General features: G+C 48.4%; 1 protein-coding gene across 8 annotated transcripts in view; it reads left to right on the top strand.

The window, feature by feature from the left end:
* Nucleotides 1-20,231, top strand: part of ACKR2 (atypical chemokine receptor 2) — a 54,946-nt gene extending 34,715 nt beyond the window's left edge. For 4 of the 8 annotated variants that reach the window (XM_014556419.2, XM_032459111.1, XM_032459113.1 and 1 more), the window contains one exon: nucleotides 17,890-20,231. In XM_014556419.2, coding sequence (XP_014411905.2) covers nucleotides 17,919-19,100 — 1,182 coding nt within the window. In that variant the 5' untranslated portion in view covers nucleotides 17,890-17,918 and the 3' untranslated portion in view covers nucleotides 19,101-20,231. Of the gene's footprint in view, nucleotides 1-8,448; nucleotides 8,588-11,776; nucleotides 12,030-13,750; nucleotides 13,891-14,576; nucleotides 14,676-17,889 lie in introns of those variants that run through there. The other 4 variants (XM_032459114.1, XM_014556417.2, XM_014556418.2 and 1 more) reach the window with 4 other exon arrangements.
* Nucleotides 20,232-23,532: the final 3,301 nt, after the last annotated feature.

Below are 23,532 nucleotides of genomic sequence, written 5' to 3'. Positions count from 1 at the left end.
GGCAGTTCATTGAGTATCTCATTTCGTTGCTTCTGTGCCAAGCTAGGGAGTGGGATGGGGCTGCCTGTGACCCTGCTCACGTTGGACTCACCATGTGATAAATCTCTCTGTGCTTGGATCCCACAAACCCCAGGACAGACTGGGAGGCAGAACACAGGGTCTCTGTACTGTCTAGATTGATGTGCTGCTTCTCCTGGGTAGAAAGAGAGCCTTAATTTCCTCGCACTTCTGTACTCAGAGGACTGGTCTCTTGCATCACAGAGACACTGCTGAACTGATCTTCATTAACTGGGGGGACGGGAGTCAGAGGATGAAGAGGGGCTTAGGCACGTGGCAACCTGAAACCCAACCACTGCCTCAAACCTAAGGAGAATCTGCTCTGCTCACAAATGAGTCATGTGAGTGACTTTGAGGAGGTGAAGTAGAGTGACAGGGGTGAGTCCCTCACCTGGGTCTGCTGGGGCAGGAACAGTATGGGTGAACTGTGAGTGGGCTGGAAGTTCAAGGAAGCAAAGACTCAGAGCTTGAAGTGACCCTGACAACATAAGCTCCTGGGAATTTTAGCAGGGGCAGTTTAGAGGCAAACCCATTTCATTCTGCTTCAAAGGACAGTGTCATCTCAGCTGACTTTGAGTTACACTTGACCTCACTTGTTGAGAATTTTCTTATTTTAGTTGGAGGAGTCAGGGCTCACATTGAGACAGGCTGTGACCTGGGACCCAGTACCCTTTGCTACAGTGCTTGCACCTGGACAAACATCTCCTTAAACAACAGAATACAAAGAAACTATAAGGGACTAAAAATAACTGCATACATGCGCAGTTGGGGCAAATTACAAACGACAAGGTAAAGAAAGACCAAAAACCCAACTGCCACTTCTGAGGTGTGGGGAGCAAAAGCAGGGAACCACGCATGATTCCTGCACACAGCACCACCAAGGGGGTGGGCAGACCACCTAAACCACCCCTTTGGCCTGACCCTGGATCCGCCCCTTCCTTCACCCCACTTAAGGGACCAGCTTGCCTGTACTCAGGAAGTAAGAGGGAACCTGTTACTTCTTTTCGCTCCCTCATGCTGCAGCATGAGTCCCAGTAAAGCCTTGCCTGAGTTTCTCCTCTGGCCTCTTAGCATTTTCTATTGATTAAGGAAACCAAGAACTCTGGCCAGTAACAACACTGAGCTGATCACCCAGCCTCCTGTTTTCCCAAGAACAACCCCCTAACTGGGAAGTTTCAGGTGGGATTTGTTCTGTCTCCTGTTTACTGTGCCCAGCTCTCTGTGGAACTGTGTAGCCTTTTCAGGAGTCTAGTGGCCAAGCGCCAAGGAATGCCAGGAGCTAAAAGGCCATTCAGGAGGAAGACGCTAGAGCAAGGTCAGGGGTGTGCAGGAGTGCGGGAGGAGACTAGAAGTCATCAAAGGTATGGAAGCACCATTGTACAAGTGCTGAAGAATGAATGGGGCTGGGCGTTGAGCATCCGTGGCTGCTCACCTCACAAGAAGGGCAACAATCACACAGTATGTGCCTCCTGAGTGATGAACAGAACTTTGTGAGGTTTCAAACCTGAATGTGATCAAACTGCCCACTTCCAATTCACAGGAAATACAGACAGCAGAGAAATGGATTAAACAACACCATTGTTGCAGAAAAGTGTGTTAAAGCTCAGTGTTACAGCTCCGTGTTACAGCTCAGTTGTGACAGCAACCTGGATCCAACTCAGAGAGTTGGAGAACTCAGGTTTATTACGCCAGCGGGCCCAGAGGAGTTAACACTCCAAGCTCTGGACCCCGTCTCTGGGTTTACACAGGCTTTTATATGCTGCCAGTATACACTTTGAAAGATCATATGTAAATAAAGTATAACAAAAGTTGACTGATTAGGAACAAGCTTTGTAGAAATGGACCAATCAAGAGTGAAAGAAATAACCAATCAGGAGTGAGCTCTATGCAAATGAAGTACTACAAATGAACCAACCAGGAGTTAGCTCAGGGAACCAATAGATTTTTAGGGGTAAGTTCCACTTTACTAGAAGTAAGCCGTTTCAGGCAAAGTGAGATGGAGCGCTGGGCCAGGGTACCGGATGGTGCTGGCAGGAGAGTAGTGGCCCTGCCTGGGGGTCCTGCTGGTCTTTTTTATAGGGCTTCTCACCTCACCATGAGGATGCAATCAGCTCGATCCAGACTGGGAAACTTTACATACAGTATGAACAACCATCTTCTTCAAGAAGTAAGTTGTAAAGATATACAGGTGGCCTAATAGGCATATGAAAAGATGCTCAACCTTGTTAATCATCAGAAAAATGCAAATTAAACACACAATGCGCTATCACTTCACACCTGTTAGAATGGCTATTATCAAAAAGACCACAAATAGCAAATGTTGGCAAGGATGTAGGCGAGGATGTGAAGAAAAGGGAACCCTCATACACTGTTGGTGGCAATGTGAATTTGTGCAGCCACTGTGGAAAACAGTAAGGAAGTTTCTCAAAAATTAAAAATAGAACTAACATATGACCCTGAAGTTCCACCCCTGGGTGTATGTTGGAAGAAAACATAAAAACTAATTCAAAAAGATATCTGTGCCCCAGTATTCATCGTGGCATTATTTACAATAGTCAAGATGTGAAAACAACCTAAGTGTCCATTAACAGATGACTGGGTAAAGAATATGTGATATATATATATATATATATATATATATATATATATATATATATATATATATATGTATGTATGTATGTATGTATGTATTCACACACACAATGGAATACTACTCATTAAAAAATAATGAAATATTCCCATTTGCAGCAACATAGATGGACTTGGAGGGCATTATGCTAAGTGAAAAAGTCAGAGAAAGACAAATACTGTATGATATCACTTATATGTGGAATTTAAAAATAAACTAGTGAATATAATGAGAAAGAAACAGACTTACAGATACAGAGAACAAACTAGTGGTTACCAGTGGGGAGAGGGAAGAGGGAGGGGCAAGATAGGGGTAGGGGATTAAGAGGGACAAACTATTATGTATAAAATAAATGAGCTGCAAGAATATATTATACAGTGCAGAGAATATAGCCAATATTTTATAATAACTCTAAATGAAATATAACCTTTAAAATTGTGAATCACTGTGTTTGTACACCTGAAATTTATATAATATTGTATATTAACCATACCTCAATAAAACAAAACAAGACAAACAAACAAAAGAAATAAGTTGGGAGGAAAAGCAAAAAGTCAGAGATGGAGAGGGAACCTACAGACCTAAAAAACTTTCAAATATATATCAACCCCTTGTGTGTGGACCTAATTTGGATCCTGATTTGAAGAAACAAACTGTGAAGGGAAAAATTTATGAGACCAGTGACTGGATATTTGATATTAAGGAACTAGTGTTAACTTTCTAAAGTGTGATAGTAGTCAAAGCCTTTATCTTTTAGGCATATGCTCAAATATTTATAGCTAATGTTATATGATGTCTGGTATTTGCTTCAGAATAATACAGGAAAGGGTAAGTGGGTGGATGTGTAGGTGAAAAAGATTGGCCACTAGTTGATAATCATTGAAGCTGGATGATGGACACATTCATTATCCTTTTCTGACACTTTCTGGGGCAATATGTTTGAAAATTGCCATAATAAAAAACTTAACTATAAAACATCTGGTGAAGAGAAAACATCTGGATTTGGAAGGGAGGTGCAGTCAGCCAACTGGCTGGGGGCCAAGGGTGGGAGTGAGGGAGTCAGGCGGCCTGGGCTTGGGCAGCCACGTGGGGAGGGCCTCCTGGATAGGCAGATGGGGTGAAAAGGTAAAGGAGTGCTCGGCAAGGCTTCTAGCTCTCAGCTGTTGGTTAAACTCAGCTTCTTCAGTTTCTAAGACCTTAAAAGTGTTTAAAAGAAAATAATTCCAGAGAAATGACATTGGCTACAGAAAGTTGGCAGGTCAGTCCGTCCATGCTTCCCACCCACTTCCAGGCTCTTCTTTGAGCACCAATTTCAGAGCCGTACATGATGTTGTCTTCTTTGCTTGGAGCCGAAGGGTATGCCAGGCTGATATTCTTTGCAGTCCCTGACCTCGGGCTGGCTGGGCATCCTGGTTTCAGTCACTTGCTCCCAGAAGCACAGACAGCCCTCCTCATGGGCAAAACCCTGGAGCCCAACAACAGGGTATCACAGCTGATGGAGTGTGGACAGCATCGGATCCAGCCCTCTCCGGGGCAGCCCCAGGGAGTGGAGTCTTTGTGTACAAAAAACGTTGGGAGCAGTCTTAGGTAAAAGTTGGTAATTCTGGGAAACTTTCTACATAGAAGCATTCATCCAGCCAGTCCACTTTAATTTAGTGTCTACTGCATGTCAAGTGCTGGCTGGGCTATTCTGTGAGGGATTCTCAGATGAGTGAGAAATAATTCTGTCTTAGAATAGCTAACTAGATCTGAGTTGCAGGGAAGGGAGAAAGAATGAGCAAAGAATTAAACAGAATATTCACATACATTGTGGGCAAGAGAGCACTGGGTGGGGAGTCAGAAGGTCCAGGGGCTCCTAATCACTGTGAGTCTGGGCAAGTGTCTTTCTCTCTAAGCCTTAGCAGCCCTGTCTTCAAAATGGGGGTGATGACCTCACCTTGGCCTAACCCACAGAGAAGACATCTGGAGAACCAGTACATTAACTCTAATGTGTAATATGTGGTTGAAGGTATTTTGATAAATGAATAAACATGTTGGTTTCAAACAAATATGTTTGTACCAAAGCAAGGGGCTAGTAAATGGTGAAAAGTTTACAGATTCCCTCCCACCTTAGCTGAAAGCAGCCCTCTCCCAAGGCCCTGAGCACGAGACCCCGGGCATATATGCAAAAGGGAGACACAGCATGTCTGGGGTGGCTGCAGGGGGCCAGCTGGCGGGAGTGGCACAGAAAGAGGAAATGGAAGAGGTGAGATGAACAACAGTTCCTTCCTATTGTGCCGTCAATGGAGCATGATAAGAAGAAGCTGGTCTGAGATTCGGCACAACATCTAATCAAACTGACTAAACAGAAATGCTAACAGAACTTCTACACTGGAGAGCAAGTTTGTGATTTGAATTCCAATTGAAGACCCTAGAGATGGACTAGACTGACCTTCTTGTGGGCTTCTCCCAGAATGGGGTGAACTTCGCCCAAGGAATACAGAGAAATGGGGAGGAAAGAGACAGCGAGTGAGACAGAGGCTGAGACAGGACCAAACCGAGGCTCCTCCATCAAGTGCTGGCTGGGCTACGATGGCAGATCAACTGGCTGGCTCTCCAGCTCCTGGTCTGTGTGGGTAGCACCAGGTACTCTGCGTGCAGATGAACAAGGCCCTTGACCTTTGGGAATTTGCAGTCTGGTAGGGAGATTTAACCCAGAATAATAGGTCCCTTACAGACTTGGGAAGCTCAGAGCAGGGCATCAGGGAGGCCTGGAGAGACTTGGGGAGGCTTCTGGGGGGAGACAGACCTGGAGCTGGTTTGTGGAGAATGAGAAGGATTCAGCTGCAGGCAAAAGGTTGACAGATTCGCAGTCAGTGCTTGGCTGAAGAGAGAAGCAGGTATTTTGAAAACATTAGTAGATGAATCCAGTGTGTTAGGAGTATGTCAGTATAGTAAAGATTTTAAGGTCTCTACCCTGAGGATGAAGGGCGTTGTGTCACGTGGGAAAGGACATCCTGCTGCCTGGCTTCAGAGGCTGGTCTACTCCCTTCCCAGGGCAGACAATCCTTGCACATCTTAAAGAGAAGGAAGGAGACGAGTTCAGAGCCTTCTCCCTCCAGCCCACTTTGACGTGGGGAAGTCCCGCTTCTTCTCCTTGACTAGTTTCTCTTGCTACAGTGCACTGCAGTCTCCGCACTGCAGCCGGGGCCAGTGGAGGACAGCTCGTAACTCTCCCCTGGGCAGAGAGCAGGTCCTCTGCTTGAAAGAATTTGGGTAAGTGCTGCCCAGCTGTCTGCCACCTGCACTTCTCAGCAACTGTCCCTGCAGCAGAGCAAAGAAGTGGGAGTCAAGAAGGAAAAGCTCAGGGCATGAGGTTGGCTGGTGCTGCTATTGGGCTGGGTCAGGATTGGGGTGGAGGGCATAATGACCAGCTGGAGAGAAGTGGAAGAATCTTGACGTACCTGGCTAGCCTTTCCTAGAACTCCCTGGCTCTGGAGCCATGACTGACTTCTGCTGACGGGAACCTTCCCGTTCCAGGAAAAGGCCCAGCTCTTGCTGGGAAGTGCCTCAGGGAAACCTGGCCACTGATGCAAAGATTCTGAGCTCCCTCTGGAACCTGCCCTGACCACCAGGGAGGAGGTGTTCAATGTACTGTGGCTGGCAAATCAGTCCAACAGGAAGCAGATGGGTTAAGATATTTCAAAAGAGGATGAGACAGTTTGAACAGTGAAAGAAATAATGATTATTATGGAATAAAATTAATACTCATAACTAGGAAGAAGGGCCAACTCATAATAAAATTCCAATTAATAAATGTAGAAAGAATGATGGAAATAGAAAATCACCATTTGGCAAATACCACAGTAATAATTGTTGGAAAGCATTGTCAATGGATGCTGAAATTAATGGTAAAACTATAAGAAACAGGCTATTTGTATAGTTTCAAAGTACCTCCCCACAAGATGCTTATTAATTACAAAGGAATAAATAGAATTTCACAGTGGAAAAACCTTGGCAGATACCACCTTACCAAGTGATCAAAGTTAACATTGCCAGCAACGAGACACCGAACTCAGGTGCCTCTGGTATCATGCACTGAGAAGGACACGTCACCTCTGCGGTGTCCCTGCCCAAAATACATAACCTACATCTAACCATGAAGAAGCACAGAACCAAAATTTAGGGGCATTCTACAGTTCTTTTCAAACCTGTCAAGGTCATGAAAAACAAAGTAAGACTGAGGAACTGTCCCAGAATGGAGAGACCAATGAGACACAACCACCAAATGCAATGTGGAATTCTGCTTCAGATCTTGGACCAGAGGAAGAACACCAGTGAAATAATTGGTGACATTCCAGTAAGGTCTGTAGATGAGTTAATAGTATTGTGTCGATGTTAATTTTATGGCTTAGATCATTGTGCTGTGGTTCTGCAGGATGTTAACATTAGGGGAAGCTGGCTGACAGGTGTACAGGAATCCTGTGCACTATTTTTGCAAGTCTAAAAATTATTTTTTAGAAGTTCAAAAGAGAGGGTGAAGAAGGAGTCCAGGTTCTAGAACTTTGCTGTTCCCCTAGATGGAACCCAGGACTCTGTGACCTTAATTGGTAACTAACATTTGGCCTAGAGAGACTTGGAAACACATCCACTAGGAAGGTCCTCTGCTCCCCTCTGTTGGAGTGAGAACCCATCACAGGCTTGACCTCCACTCTGGGTGGCCTATTGGCCCCAGAGAGAGGCAAATGTCTAAGTACCTCCCTGGGGACATTCAGTTCTCATTATATCTGTCTGAGGGAGGCACCATCCCCACCCCCAATAAAATCTGAAAACCAAGGCTCAGAGAGATGAAACCATCATATCTAGGTCACACAGCAGGTACATACAGAGCCAGATTCAAGCCCAGGTCTGTGTGACCCCAGTGCCGGTGCCTGTAACCACCTGACATTATTCTATTACTGCTCAGATCAGGTAGAAGCAACGAGCATTCACCATGCACCTGCCATGTGTCAGGCTAGTAGTGGGGCTGGAGGTGAACGTGGCTGAGACACTGACCCTGGACCACAGATGCTGTTTTGGCAGAGGGGTACCCTCATACTGCCAAGCTTACGGCAGGCAGTGTGCGCACACATATATTTGTTCATTTAGTCTCTGCTCTTGCCTGGCCCTGGGCTCAGGCTGGTGGGTCAGATATGGTCCTTGCCCTGGGAGCTCATGACCCAGTAGGGAAACAGACAAGTAAAGAGGCAGCTGGCTATACAGAGATACATTCTTTGGTGGGAGGGGCAGGAGGCACAGGGAAGAGGGAGAGAGGGAAGATGGTTTGGAAAGTCTAAGAGATGAGAATATTGCTGACACTGTAGGTGAAGCAGACACAGTGCTGCTTGGAGGGAGCTATGGTCCAGGAAGAAGAGCTGGGGGCAGATGGGGGGTATGATCCTGCTGGGGAGGGATCCAGGATCAATGAAGCTTTAGGTCGGGAAGGCCACCTGGATAGAGGACAGGGTAAGCAAAGGCCTGGAGGTCTGGACTGAGGCTGTTAGTGTCCTTGGCCCAGCTGCAGGGGGGATTTGTTCCAGAGAAGTGTAGTTGGGGATACATGTTTTCCAAAGTAGTTAGAGTGTCTTTGGGGAGGGGGGGATGCTCTTTCATGGGGACAGTCATTTGAGCTTGACTCATTTTCAATGAGGAAAACAGCTTGTGGCTGTGTGGCTGAGGTGGGGCTGCGGCTGTGCGGCTGAGGTGGGGCTGGGGCAAGTGCAAAGCCAGAAAGCAGGATGTATGCCGGAAGCTGTCCAGAGAGGAAGAGCTTATAAAAAAGAATCACTCCCTCTGTACTTCCCTGAGGAAGAAGGTCCCAGGTGCTGCTGCTCTCCTTCTGGGTGCGAGGTGGACATCCCCACGCAAGCAGGCCTGGCTCTGGTAGGTTAGAGCTGCTTTTGGAATGGGGTGGGTCCTGTGCAGGGGCCACAGGGAGAGACTGGATCCAGTGCCCTGGAGAGTGAGGACAGGTGTGGGGAGAGGGAGGAGTTAACCAGGATGAGTGTGGAGCTTTCCCTCTAGGACAACTGTTGGAGCAGCTTTGGCGTTAGGCTGTCCCCTTGCCCCTTCCCCTTGTGCCCTCCATCCTCTGTTGTGACTCTCCGGCCAAGTTCTCAGCCCCCTTCATCTGCCTCCAACTGTCCCAGGATCCTCTCATATTCATCCCAGCTTGAGCCAAGTGTCATTTTAGGGCCTGGAAGGGAACCAATCATTATGTGCTAGGCACTTATTTAATTATTATAAAAACACCACCAGGAAAGCATCTTATAGGTGAGAGAACTAAGGCTCAGAGAGATTAAGTAATTTGCCCAGGGTTACTCAGCCATCTGTTCTTCCATGCAGCACCCTGCCGAGTGTACCACCCTCCTGGGGGTGGTGACAATGGTGTAGATATTTCATTTTGACCCCAGCATAATGCTGCAGTGCAAATATGAGTGGTGAAATTTCAGGCAACCACAAGAGAGGCAAAAAAGAAAAAAGCAAAAGTGATTCAGGAAAGATGTGAATAATCACACCTTCTTTCGCAGCAGCAGCAGCAGCAGCTCCTTGAAGAGTTGTGCTCTAAAATTGCTCAGTTTCAATTAACTGAAATAAGCTTTGGGAGAAAGGGTTGCTCTTGTGATTTTATCAATGTCACAAACATCCTTGTTTCCCGATAAGAGCCAGGAAACACTGAGTGATGTGGGGTCCCAGGGAGCATGGGGAACGGGCAGGTCTCACTTATCCCAGGGAGCAGAAGGCGGCATGTCTGTCAGGAGGTAGCAAGGGGACCATGCTCTGTGGCGACCAGATAAGGCCACTATCTTCCAGCCAGGCTCTGTGGTTCCACAAATCCAGGGGAGTTAGTGCAGCAGATGGGGCTCTGGGCATGAAAACAGATAAGATACACCAATATGTTCCCGAGGTTTATTTTGGAGACAGGTAGGATTATGGGGAATTTTTTAAATCTCTCTTCTATTTTTTTCTTGTATTTCTACATTTTACATTGAGCATATATTGCTTTTGTAATCAGAAAAAAATGCGTGTTGAAAAAGTAAAGCGAGAGAGAGAGAGAATGTGCAGCCATCCAGGACTTAGCGATCAGGGCTCTAGGGTCAGGTCGGCCTGGCTTGTGGTGTGGCCCTGGGCTTTCTGTGAAATTAGGGAGGTGACACCTGCTCACCTCTTCACAGAGGGACCAGGAAGACTTCCAAGGCCCGGGATGTAAAAGAGCTTCAGGTAAATGTCAGGACTGGCTACTGTTGTTTCCATTGTGTTGTGTACATCACAATGACTCCAAATGCCATGCTTCCCACAGAAGCCCATGCAGAGGGCTGCTGTCAGTCCTGCGAGTGTGAGGAGAGGGCTCACAGCAGCAGAGCTTCTAGTGTGTGGTGCAGGGCACCGGATCTGGAGCTGACTACAGGGACTTGATTTCTAATCCTGCGCACTTGCTGTGTGTCCTTGAACAAGTTGCTCCCCCTCTCTGAGCCTCAGTTCCTCATTTGTAAAGTGGGACTAATGATAGTACTTGTCTCATAAGGTCGTAAAGTTGTTGTGAGCAGTAAGTACCTTAAGATATACAAAGTGTGACAGGGGGTGGTGAGGGGCACCACAATTGACTTGTTTTTTTCTTTGAGAGGCAATGTATTTTAATGTTTAAGATCATGACCTCACGGTTTAATTCCTGGCCTACTACTCATTTGCTCTGTGACCATGGGCCAGTTCCCTAACCTCTCTGTGCCTCAGTGTTCTCAGCTATAAAATGGGCTAATAATAGTACTTAACTTCTATAAGGTAAATGTGAGGATTACATAAGTTAATATATATAAAGCTCCTTGCCCTAGCGCCGAGCACATCATCAGGACTCCATGGTGTTAGCTGTTATAATGTTTGCACCACACTTAACACCATGAAATCCTTTGCTGTGTTACTTATTTTATGATGAGAAAACAGCCTCTTGAAAGTCAAGGGCTCAGGATGGAAGCCCTGACTTTGTCTTGGGGCTGGCAGGACCTGAAGGTTTAAGCCCAGGGGCATCTCAAACTGAGCAGTAGAGCGGAGACCCACCTCTGCCCACACTGAGTTGGTCATTCCGGAGTTCTCGGCCTGTGTACTGTTTCCGTGGCACTGGACTTCTTACCTCATGTCCTCCTTATGTGGCCCCCAGTTCCTTTTCCTGTTTTCCATTCACGCACCATCAGCCCCACAATCAGCCTTCCATTTAAGCATTCTGTGTGATGGCAGCATGGTCTCCTGTCACTTCTCCATTTCTAGTCTCCAGCCTTCACCTCTGTCTTTTAATGAACCAGCCCAGACTCTGGGCCTGGGTTCAAATCCCAGCTCTGCTGCTCACTAGCTGTGTGGCCTTGGGCAGGTTCCCTAGCCTCTCTGTGACTCAGTTTCCTTACAGGGAAAATAGGAGATAATAACAGTACCTGCCTCAGAGTGTTATTGCAAGGATGAAATGAATTAATGCATGTAAAGTTCTAAGAACAGAGCCTGCCCGTAGTAAGTGCTATGTGAGTGGTCGGTATTATTATTGTTGTTCTTATATACAAAGTAGAGCTTAATGTCTAGTGTGTCACCAAATCCAGGAGGAAGAAAATAGATCCCAATGCTATTACCAGCTCCAATAAAGACAAGTTTTCTGCCACCTGTACCCCAACACCAGAGAGCTTTCTGCAGCCAGGTATTGTGGTTGGGGTGTGAGTAACTTCACAAGTCACACCTTAATTTTTCTAGCCGCAGCTGGGCCAGGAATACAGTATGGGAATGCTAGAATTATAGGCAGAAGGGGGCCCATCACAAGCTGAGCCAGGGTGAAGTCCAACCTTGGGACTCTGTTTTGACCCCATTTCTCCCAAAGCAATCAAGGGAGCCTTCTCGGGGAGGGAGCTGGGGGTGGCCATAGGGCACACTCCTGGGGCACTGGTCCAGGGAGGCGGTGCCAGGAAGAAGTGACACTTGAACTTGGCTCAAATGGAAACATCAGGGGCTCTGGGCTGGTCATGCTCCATGGTCACGGGCTCCCAAGGCTGATGTGCCAGAGCTTGCCCAGGCTGAAGAAATAATTTACAGAAGAAGGGTCTGGGCTTGGTGGCGTCCAGGGCACCAGTAGGGGAGGGAGAAAATCAAGCCAGGGGAAAATGAGGAGAGAGAAGGAGGGAGGGAGAGGAGTGACTGTGCTGATTAATTCTATGGTCATTTGTTGACTGCCTCTCAGCTGCCACCCCTGTGCTGGGGGGAGTTCCAACCCTTGGGAATCCCCAGTCCAGCAAGTGATCTTCAGAAGGTGACTCTTCTTTCAGGAGGTGAATTTAAGGCTGAGGAGCGACCTTCTGTGAGTGCTTGGTGGGGTTGGGGTGCAGGGTTCACCAAGCCAGCGGTCAGCGCAGGCTTCTTGGATGGGAGGATTGATACTGCATTTGAATGGATACGATTTCCAAATCCTTTTCCAAGGAAGTCAGCAAAATTATTGTGCACTGGAAGTGATCTCAAATGTTATTCTTTGTTTTATATTATGAAAGCTGGTGTGGCCTCTTGGGGTCACGTTTGATCTTGTTTGTTTGTCCACTGGTCTCAGCTGCACTATGGACAGCACACTCAGCATGGATGTGCTGTGGGCACCTGAAAGGGGACCCACATGTGACCCTGTCCGCGAGGGCTCTCAGCTGGGGAGGAGGGCTGCTGTGGGACTGATGTGGAAGGTAGAAAAGGGAAGGTGGTGAGAGTCACAGATAGGGAGACAGCAAGACATGCAGGTTTGATGAGGCTCCACAGGGTCCTTATAATTTTTTTGGTGGGGAGGTAACTAGGTTTATTTATTTACTTATTTATTTTTAATGGAGGTGCTGGGGTTGAACCCAGGATTTCTTGCATGCTAAGCACATACTGTACCACTGAGTTATACCCTCCCCTTACCGGGTCCTGATCAGGAGTATGGTGGTAGAGGCTTAGCAACCAGTTCTCAGCAGTGGTGGGTGAGGTAAGGCAACTCCAATTTGTAGCATTTGCCATGGTGTAAATATTCCCACCATGACCAATTTCAAGTGACTGACTTATTACTGAATGCAGAATTGGTTAATTCCATGATCATTTGTTGAATGCCTCCCAGATGTCACATTAGGAGCTCTCACAAGCTGGCAGGAGCCAGCCCCAGCCAATGGCTGACTCTGAATCTTCTCTTCCACTTGTTGATGAGGCCAGAAGTCCCACTCTCGAGGCGTTGGTGGTATAGTGGTGAGCATAGCTGCCTTCCAGAAGTCCCACTCTCAGAGGCTCATCCTTCAAGTTCAAGTTTAGTCCTTGTTGAAAAGGGGAGCTGGGGGAAAAGCATCACCAGCTCTGTTACCGAGTCGAAGCTCGTACTGCTCCCCTGCAGGACTGGGGATGAGGTGTTGGGGTAAGGAATAGTGACTTTATTTGGAAAGCCAGCAGACTGAGAATATGGTGGACAAGTGTCCCAAAGAACCATCTTCCCTGAGTTAGAATCCAGGCTTCTTTTATACTAAAAGGGGAGGGTGTGTGGCTGGTTGTTGCAGACTTCTTGGTGCTGACCAGACCCTGGAGGGGATGTAATAATCCTTTGTTCTTGCACCTGTCCCTGTGGGTCTGGTCACGACGATGCTGTAAATCTTCAACAAGACAAATGTTATTTTCTGTTCTGCAACTTTTTATTTCTATATGAATGAAAAGTGTTATGCCTTTAAAGGTCAAGCCTGGGAAGCAGAGCCTGGAGAAAGGGTTATTATGTATATTTCAGGCTATAGGTGTCATTCTTTTACCTTTTGATGAGAAAAAGGTGCAGAGCCAGCATGACTAAACTCAGGCTCCAGAGCCAATATGGAGTCAGGTTTGTTCTTCTCTGTTTTAGTTCTAGCTTGTATTGTTAGGGCCATTCAATCCTGAGCCCATCATTTGCTGATCTCAAGCTATGGGTGATTGGGCTTCACGTCTCCAAACCTCAGCTTCCTTGTCTGGAAAATGGGCATCATAACAGTACTGCTTCCCAGATTAAATGAGGACATTACATGTGAATGTCCAGCTCACAGATGGAGATCAGCTACCATGGCCACCTTCCAGTCTAAATGAACATAGCCATATCCTCTCTTTTATTGCCTCAACTTGGACCACTCTGAGGGGCCTCGGGAAGCGAGACCTGGATCCTCAGGAGAAGACATTACTCTCTAGCCAGATTCTTGGTAAGTTAAAGCTGGAGCCAGCCCAGGCCAGCAGCCTCAGGAAGCCAGTGGGTGGATGATGTTACTGCCCCAGAGACAAGCTGTGGTGTGCCTCTGTGCCCTTGGCTTCACTGCAGGGGAAGCTCAGCTGACCTTGTCCTTGCTGTCCTTCCCCCTTGAAGCCTCCCTCTCTGGCCTCTATCTAGTTCTCTGGATTCCCCAGGGTTCTACTTCAGAGCTTCATCTGGGGTTGCCTTACTGTCTGCTAATTCATATTAGGATGTGAATAACTGATACCCCCACTCACTGTCTGCTTTGCACAAGTTGTTTTCTGTCTGAGTCTAATTTCCTCATCTGTAAGTTGAAGGAGGTAGACATGATGCACTCTCATTTCCTCAGTCTGATATTCAGAGGATACAAAGGGTCACAGAAAGTGTATTACCTAGCGCCACTGTGTCAAATTGCCACAAATTCAGTGGCTTAAAACCACACAAATGTATTATCTTAAAGTTCTAGAGGTCAGAAATCTAAAAATGGGTCAGCAGGGCTGCATTCCTTCTGGAGGCTCAGGGGAGTATTTGTTCCCTGCTTTTTCTAGTCTTTAGAGGTTGCCTGCATGCATTGTCTTGTAATTGTATCACTCTGACCTCTGTTTTCATTGTCACATTTCCCTTTCTGATTCAGACATTCTTGCTTCCCTTATAAAGGACCCTGGTGATTCCAGAGGCCCCACCTGGATAATCCAGGGTACTCTCCCTAGTTCAAGATCCTTAATCACATCTGCGAAGTCCTTTTTGATATATAAGGTAACATATTCACAGGTTTCAGGGATTAGAATGTGGATATCTTTGGGAGGCTATTCTGTTGTCTATAGGGAGGCCGTGTGTTCCCAAAGAGGCTCAGTAAAGCCTTAGGGGCATTAATGGTGGAATCTAGAGTCTAGACCAAGCATTGAGGGCAAAACCAGGGCAACCAAGACCTCCTGAGCTCAAATCACCTTTCTCGGTGGTCCCTTTTGGTAACTGCTGGACAGGGCAGGACAGAAGCCAAGGATGAAATGGGACCAGGGACAAGGCACTATTCCTGAGTCTGAATTTCTGTGACTTCCTGTGTAATTGTGGAGAAGTTACTTTGCTCCTGGGTTAAATGGGGTTGATGATTCCTTCCTGGCTTGCCTTACAGAACTACCACAGTTGATATGACGGTGCCTGGTCAGTTGTCAGGTGCACGTACGGGTGCCGGTTGCTGTTGTCATCTTTGTTGGTATTATTGGTGAAAATGATGTGAGGGGCTGGTGGCCCCTAAGGTCTAGAGGATGTGGAAAAAGTCCCAGGGTGAAAGATCTGGAGGCCAGAGGCCCTGAGAGGGAAGGGAACAAAGTGTTCTAGGTGAAGGGAGCCTTGTAAAAGTGACCTGGTCCAGCCTGGGGCCTGCTGACCCTGACCTCTGGCTTTAATCAAAGCAATCATCAGACTTGATTGTTTATTAAAGCAAAAGTCAGGGACTTTGAGAGGCCAGGTCAGGATCAAGGTCGGGGCTGACAGACTGGAAGAATTGGTGTTTACTTAGTGGCCACTCCTGAAACTCCTGACTAATACGCCGTAATCAGACCCAAGGGCAGAAGGGCACTCTCTTCTTCCAACCCCAGCAGCTCGCAGACTCCCAGATGTGCTGGGGGTTCCTTACTGCTGCCTGGAAAAGGAAGGGGCTCAGGAACAGGAGACCCCAGATGCACAGGAGGGGAATGGAGGACTGAAAAAAGAAGGCACAGGGCCAAGTTCTTGAGACCAGTCAGGAGCAGAGCCTGGCCCTAGACAAAGCCGCCCATGCTGAGGTCTTGGGGTGGGGACAGGGTGTGTGTGAGTTTCCCCAACATCTGGCCCAGATGCCATTTGACAAGAGCCCAAGGGTGGGACAGAGGCTTGAGGAGTGGGAGGACCCCAGGGCTCCCCTGGAGGAGGTTCTGCCTCAGCAGGATTACATATTTCCATCAGCCGTAAGGTTCCAGTGTCAGGGATGCTAGAAGAGTCAGCTCAGGGCCTGAGTCAATATTTCTTTCAAAACTCTACCTGGAAAAAAAAATAGACAAAACTTTTACCAGGAAGGACTGGGGAAAATGTTTGCAATATATGTGTAAAAAGGTAAAATCTTTACTATATAAAACCTCTTATAAAATGAGAATCCCACCCATTAAAACAATAAGTCATTCACAGAAGAAATACAAACTGGCATTGAACATATTAAAAAGTTCAACCTCGCTGGAATCAAATAATTAAAAATTAAGTGCAGAGGTACACGGTGGAGTTGATTTGTATTTCTTGGTTTGTGGCCATTATCATTGCCAGCCTACAAACCCTACTGGTGGCTGTCCATGACTGCCTGCTTGGGCCACAAATTCTTTTTTACCTTCTTCCTCTCTCTTCCCTAAACCCTCTTCCCCAATGGCGAACAATCTAATATGTTGAATATGAAGTCTCTCTCCGTTTGGTACACAGAGCAGGATTAAGCAAATACTTGGTTCATGACAGACTCTTGTTTTTTTTTAATTTAAAAGTTTTATGGGGTTTTTTTTGGGGGGGGGCGGCAGATAACCAGGTTTGTTTGTTTGTTTATTTTAATGGAGGTACTGGGGATTGAACCCAGGACCTCGTGCATGCTAAGCAGGTACTCTACCACTGAGCTATACCCTCCCCTTGTGACAGACTTTTATCACTGGTTCATATGAGGCTCTCCAATGAACCTCATATGAGAAATTCTTTTAAAAATGATTTTTAATAGTACAGTTCAAACCTGGGAAACCACTGCCAAGAGGGAACTTGTCCATGGATGGTGATCTACCCCCATCCCATGTCTCTGGCTTCTCCTGCCCAGGCAGCTGCCATCTTGAAAGTTGTGCCTGTCTTTCCCCTGTCTTTGAACTCCTTCACAGTATATGTGTACACACATTTGTTTCATTTGTCTTAATTTTTATATTAAAAGAGTATCATGTATATATTTTTATGGGACCTGGAGATAGCAAATGTATTCAGAAGGCAGTAAGAAAGGCAGTGACTCAGGGTGGTGATGAGCGGAGGTAAGGAAGGGATCTGGGATGCCTCCCACATTTCAGTCTTAGATGATTGGGTGGTGGGTAGTGCCATTCAGTTAGATAGACACAGGAGAGGAGAAGAGGCTGGTTTGGAAATGATGAACTCAGCTCTGGGCTGAGCAAGAATTTAAGCTAATGTTTATCGAGTGCCTCCTATGTTCTGAGCATTCTTCATAGAGCTTGAAATACTCTGCATGAATTATCATATGTAAGCCTCACAAAGACCCCACAAAGTAGGCACTATTATTAATATCATTTTAAAGATGGAGAAACTGAGGGATAGAAAGGTTTAGTAGATTCTGAGTCTACCAACGTGGATCCCACCTTTCGGCTACAAATACTAGATAAAATATTTTTTATATGTTAAATATTTACATGTGAAAATACTGATATAAAACTCAATACTTATAAATAAAATATTTTTAAAATGACAAAAGCAAGAGAAATCCTCAAGAGAGAGAAGCAAAGAGACCTCAAAGCCAGAGTGGACACACTGGATAGTTATAGAACAAGCAAGTCCTACTGAGGAGTTGCTCTCATTTAAAAAAAATTATAAGCCACACAAAGAAGAATAATTATAAGCCACACAAGAGGAAGAGAATGTAGACATAATAAATGGGTGAATTGGTATCCCTAAGTAATAAAGAAAAACGTGAAAGACATCAGTCTATAAAGGATGAGGGAGACAATAAAGAAGAGAAATCATAATAAACGAAGTGAATACTATGAAAACACCTACCCAAGGTGACATAACTATTGGGTGGTAGACTTGGGCTCCCCACACTTGTGCTCTTACTTGCTAGACTGCAGGTACTGATGTAAATGTGAAGAGTCTATTGGACACCCCAGAGCAGTAGCAAAAGTGGGTTTGGAGAAAGGAATGGAATGCCTGGGTTCATCTTGTGTCTCTCCCACTGCTCTCTGGCCTGCAGAGCTCCAGGACCAGGTGCCTCCTCTGGGCATGGCTGCCACCGCCTCCCCTCTGCCACCCACCACCAAGGTGGCTACTTCTGAAAACAGCAGCTCCTTCTATGACTATGAGTACTACCTGGACCAGGTGGCCTTCATGCTCTGCAGGAAGGACGAGGTGATGTCATTTGGCAGAGTCTTTCTGCCAGTCTTCTACAGCCTGATCTTTGTGCTGGGCCTGGGCGGAAACCTCCTTCTTCTAGTGGTCTTGCTCCGCTACGTGCCTCAAAGACGGATGACAGAGATCTATCTGCTGAACCTGGCCATCTCCAACCTCCTGTTTGTGGTGACGCTGCCCTTCTGGGGCATCTCTGTGGCTTGGCATTGGGTCTTTGGGAGTTTCTTATGCAAGATGGTGAGCACCCTCTATACCATTAACTTCTACAGTGGCATCTTTTTCATTAGCTGTATGAGCTTGGACAAGTACCTGGAGATTGTCTGTGCTTGGCCTCACCACAGGTTGAGGACCCGGGCCAAAAGCCTGCTCCTTGCTGCCAGTGTATGGGCTGTGGCCCTGGCTGTCTCCATCCCTGACATGATCTTTGTGAGGATGCATGAAAACCCCCTGGGTGTGTGGAACTGCTATGCAGATTTCGGGGGGCATGGGACCATCTGGAAACTCTTCCTCCGCTTCCAGCAGAACCTCCTGGGGTTTCTCCTTCCCTTCCTTGCCATGATCTTCTTCTACTCCCGCATTGGCTCTGTCCTGGTCAGGCTGAAGCCCCCAGGCCAGGGCCGGGCTCTAAGGATAACCATAGCCTTGGTGGTGGCCTTCTTTGTGCTGTGGTTCCCATACAACCTCACCTTCTTTCTGCACTCACTGCTGGACCTGCAAGTCTTCGGGGACTGCAGGGTCAGCCAGCACCTGGACTACGCACTGCAGGTGACAGAGAGCATCGCCTTCCTCCACTGCGGCTTCGCCCCGGTCCTCTACACCTTCTCCAGCCGCCGCTTCCGCCAGCACCTCAAGGTTTTCCTGGCCACTGTGCTCAGACGGCACCAGGCACCTCACCTTGCCCAGGCCCCACTGTCCAGCTGTTCTGAGAGTAGCAGACTCACTACCCAAGAAGAAATAACTGGCATGAATGACCTTGGGGAAAGGCAGGCTGAGGACATCCCCAACAAGGGGGATGTGGGAAAAATTCAGCCTGAGCGGCCAGACCACGGTCCGTGAGAGCAGATGGGACCTGGTTCAGTTGCGCTTGCTCCAGAGTCCTGTCTTCAGAGGCCTCAGTGACCATGCTGCTGCGAACTCGGTGGTCAGTTCTTGGTCCTTGGCCATCAGCAGCACGTACTCACTCCTGCCTTCTCCCTCCACTGTCTTCACTGCCTTCCAGGCCTGAGTTGCTGCAGTAGTTTCCCAGCTGACCTCTGTGCTTCCTGTCCTGCTCTCCTGTCATCTGATCTACACCCAGCAGCCAGAGCAATCAGGCCATCACGTCCATCTCCCTCGGAGGAGCCCAAGGCCCACCACCCAACAGGCCCAGTTGGGGAAATATTATTGTGATATTTTTAAATGGTGGCTCCAGGCTCTGGCAATCAGGAGGGGCCAGAGGTGCTCTACCTGTGGGAGTCCGCAAGTGAGAGGCAGAGTGAACACGTCTATCTGGTGACCCAGGAGCCTATGCCTCCTTCTGCCTCCTGTGCCTGCTCTCAAGAGCCTTCAGGGCTCCCGGGAGCCTGCACCATCAAGTCTAGAACTTTTGTCCGACATTAAGGCTGGAGCTTTCACAGTTAGGATCCCAGACACCTTTTCTCCCTTCTGCTCCTTCATCCCCATTTTCATTTCCTAGATGCCAGGCACTCCTTGTTGTTTCCTGCATGTTCCCATCTCTTTGCTTTTGGGCTTGCCAGCTCCCTCATGGAACAGGGATCATTTTCCAGCCAGGTATCCCCTCACCCTTGTGTAACTGAATCCTGCTGGTGCTGGGAAATCACTCCTTGGTCATCTGCCCTGTGCTTTGGGTGGAGATTGGGTAGAGCATGAGTCAACTCATCCAGTTACGGCCTGATGATTCCCTGGCTCAGTAACGCATTTAGGGATGGGCACATGACCCAAGCAGAGCTGGTGAAATGCAACTCAACTAGAACATGCTAGAACAGAGGCATGAAACTGAAGCTGAAGGGGATGTGAGGTCTGGAGCCACTCCTTCCTCATCTCAAGCTTTAGAAGGTGAGGTGACAGCACTGTGAGTGAGAAGATCCAGGGGGCAGTGCTCTGGCCCTGGAATCAAGGCACTGCTGAAGCTCATCCCAAACCTGGACTTTGCAGTTATGTGAACCAATAAATGCCTTTCTGGTTTGGGGTAGTGTGTTTTGTTACTTGCGATCTAAGGATTCCTCACTGGTACGCCCTGCCTGGGTCCTTCATGTCTCCAGTGGTTGGCATCTCCCTGTCCACTGACACATACACTGAGAAACCTTTCCCTGGGGAGCCCCTGGCCCATGGTGGCATCTCTCAAACTTCTAAAGCACTCACTGCTTTCCCCCACCTCCCAGAACCACCTGGCTCAACCTGCCCACGTCCTGCCATGCCTGTCCTGCAAAACCCAGCACAGAGCCTGGCAGGCAGTAGTGAGAAGGAAACTTTTAGGTGGATGGAACAAGGCCAGGAGGACACATGGCTGGGTGAATGTAAGCTCCAGGAGAACAAGGACTTTGCCAGGTATAAAATCTGCCTCCCCTGTGCTTAAGCCAGTCTCAGAATGTAGTAGGTGCTCACTGAGGTTTTTTTTTTTTTTTTAAATGAATAACTGGATGGCTAGAGAACTGAGCAGGTGGTCAGTATTCTGCCCACTCTTTCTCCTCTTCGCCCTGAGCTTGGGATGGTCTGGTCACAGCATGTGTGTGGTGAGCAGGGCTGTCCCTGGATGTTGCCTGAGTTGACCTGGCTGATTTTTCCTTCTGTGTCTCCCCCCACCCTACAGCCCCATCTCTCTCAGCTCTGGTGCCTTCAGTTTTCTCACTCCAAGGCCTCAGATTCCTCTCCGTCAGGCAGGACTCTGCGCTCCTCAGGCCCCTGGGAAATGAAGATCCTCTGGATCTGAAGATGGTGATTTGTTTGCAGACATGAGGGATGAGATTCTCTTTAGAGCTCCTGAAATCTTGCCCCACCTGGAGACCTCAGTCCTGCCCATGTGGCAGCCTGACTGAGGCACAGCGTGAGCTGTACCTACAGGGTCTAGATACCCAGAGTCCCTGACTTTGGGCTTATGACACACTGATGGGATAGGGCAAGGTATGCCAGGCAAGGGACACCTTGCACGTGTGTGTGGGGTCTGTGTGCATGTGTCTGTGTTGCTGTGTGGGCTGTGCAGAGTACCTGTGGCTGTGTGTGGGGATCTGACATGAAGGCGTCACTGTGTCCATGTGGCTGTCAGTCTGTGCCCACGGGTTTTCTGTGTGTTCCTATGTGACCTCCTCTAGCTGTGTAGGTGTGGGCATGCTCTCTTTGCAAACCACAGGTGTATAAGAAGTAGTGCCCTGAAGCCTGTGCCCAAAGGGGAGGAGAAGGCCTGGCTGCAGGTGACCCATCGGTCCATCTCGCTGTCCCAGTGGCCATATGCCACAGCTGAGCACAGTGAGGGCTCAGACTGCAGCGCAGTTTGTGAGCAGGCATGTCAGTGCTGGTCAGAGAGTGAGCTGGAGGTGGGCTCTCACAGCCCAGGCCAGGACAGTGATCTCTCTATCCTGACCTGACTTCCCAGCCCGGACCTTGTTCTGAGAGCCTGCACTGCCCAGCCTACCTGCACTTCCTACCTGGGGTCTCAGGAAAGCCTCCAGGATTCTCTTGACCCTCAGGCCATGAGACAAAGGATATTCTTCCACCCTGCTGACCCAGGGAGAAGGGCAGGCCTGGCTCTGCCTGGGAGCAGGGCTGCCCACCCTCCGCCTTATGAAGTGTGGTGTGAGTATCCACAGCAGTTACTTCCTACGAAAAAATATCCCTTTATTTTCCCAGGTGCCTGCAATTCCTGGGGTGCCTGCGGTTCCAGGGATGACAACTGGCCTGTCATCCCTGATCTTGCTCTGTTATGAGCTATCCTCAGAGAGAAAGCACCTAGTGAGCTTTTCTCTCAGGGAGAAAAAAGTTTGCTGCAGAAATGAGGGGTTGGCAGACAGAACTGCTGGCTGAGGACAGGCAGTGACCAGATGCATCCTTGGGGGTCTCTGTTTTTCTGCTGCCCCGAGGTCTCTGCCAGGGCAGGATGGGTGGCCCCTGTGGAGCGTGTGTCCAGCAGCTCCCATGCAGAGGTGTAGAACCACAGGTGCCAGGGGCTCCTCCCCTGCCACCAGGTGGGTGTGGGCCTCTACTTGCACATGCTCCTTCTGGCTGCTCACTGCTTCCTGGGAGGCCTGGTTTTATGGTGGATGTCCCTGACTGTGGAATGGTACACTCGTCTTCACCTCACATGGACTCGCCGAGGCTTGCCTTGGTCCTGAGCACACCCTCAAAGAGATCACAGGATCCATGATGTCCTGGGACATCTGCACATGGTCACTCTCAGTTGACTTTGGTCCTGACTTAGTGGACTCAGGCCCTCAGCCCTGCCCCAGCCTGTCCACTGGCCAGGCTCCTCGTCCATATTCCTTTGAGTGTGGAGAAAAGGAAGGAATGTGGCACCCAGTTCTGGGAAGGGCCAAGGAGGCATGGGATAGGATATTTGCACACCTGGTCTGGCACAAGGCCTGGCTGTGGCGAGGAGGTTGCTGGTAAGCTTCCCAAGGATGTCTCCCAGCTTCCCAATCCCCTTCTCTTTCTACTGTACTCCCCACATGACTTCTCCTTATGCTCTTGGCCCTGGGGGAGTGGGATTAGATGCCTGGCTTCTCCTAGTCAATCAGAGCTCCATCAGGCTCCAGGCAGATGTCATTTTGGGGCAGCTAGACCCAGAGAAAGGTAAGCCTCAGCCCAGAGTCATATAGCTAGTGAGGACAGACTCCTGCCCCCAGCCTGGCCTCTGCCCACTGTAAAAGCCTGTTATTCTAGCAAAACTTAGGGTGGAACAGGCAACCTCTTGAGAGAGGAAGAGGCCAGTCAGAGATGTGGGATTGGAGTAGCAGAGAAAAGCCTCCCTGGGTGGTCCCTGCAGGGGGTCCTGCTGCCTGGGTCTCCCTTCTCCAGGACCCTATACCAGCGCTCACAGTCACTCCGCCTCCTGTCTCAGCCCCAGCCAGGGCTCTGCTATCAACCAGCTGCACCCCTCCCCCTCTCCCAGCCGTGGTAAGCATGCCTGGCAACAGGGATTGTCTCCATTTTGATGCAGGAAAAACAGATGTGGGGCATGAGGAGGGTCATGTCCCAGGTCTCTCCACTGAGACCCTGGGAGGTGCCCTGCCAAGTGTGGGTCCTTGGCTTCGCACAATAAAGAATTCAAGAGTGAGCCACAGTTGAGTAGGGTTAGATTTATTCAGAGAGACACATACTGTGTAGAGTGTAGGCTGTCTCAAAAGGCAAGAGAAGGGTCATGAAGTTTCAGGGTTGGGTGCTCAGGTTAGAGTGAAAGTAGGTACACACTCCATAGACAGAGTGTGGGCCATCTCCGAAGAGGAGGGAGCAAAAAGGCGGCCACAAGGCGCTGTGTTGCCAGTTTTTATGGGCTTCA

Source organism: Camelus ferus, chromosome 17 (assembly GCF_009834535.1).
Source record: "Camelus ferus isolate YT-003-E chromosome 17, BCGSAC_Cfer_1.0, whole genome shotgun sequence".
Taxonomy (NCBI): Eukaryota; Metazoa; Chordata; class Mammalia; order Artiodactyla; family Camelidae; genus Camelus; species Camelus ferus.
This window is presented reverse-complemented; position numbering and strand designations above follow the sequence as displayed.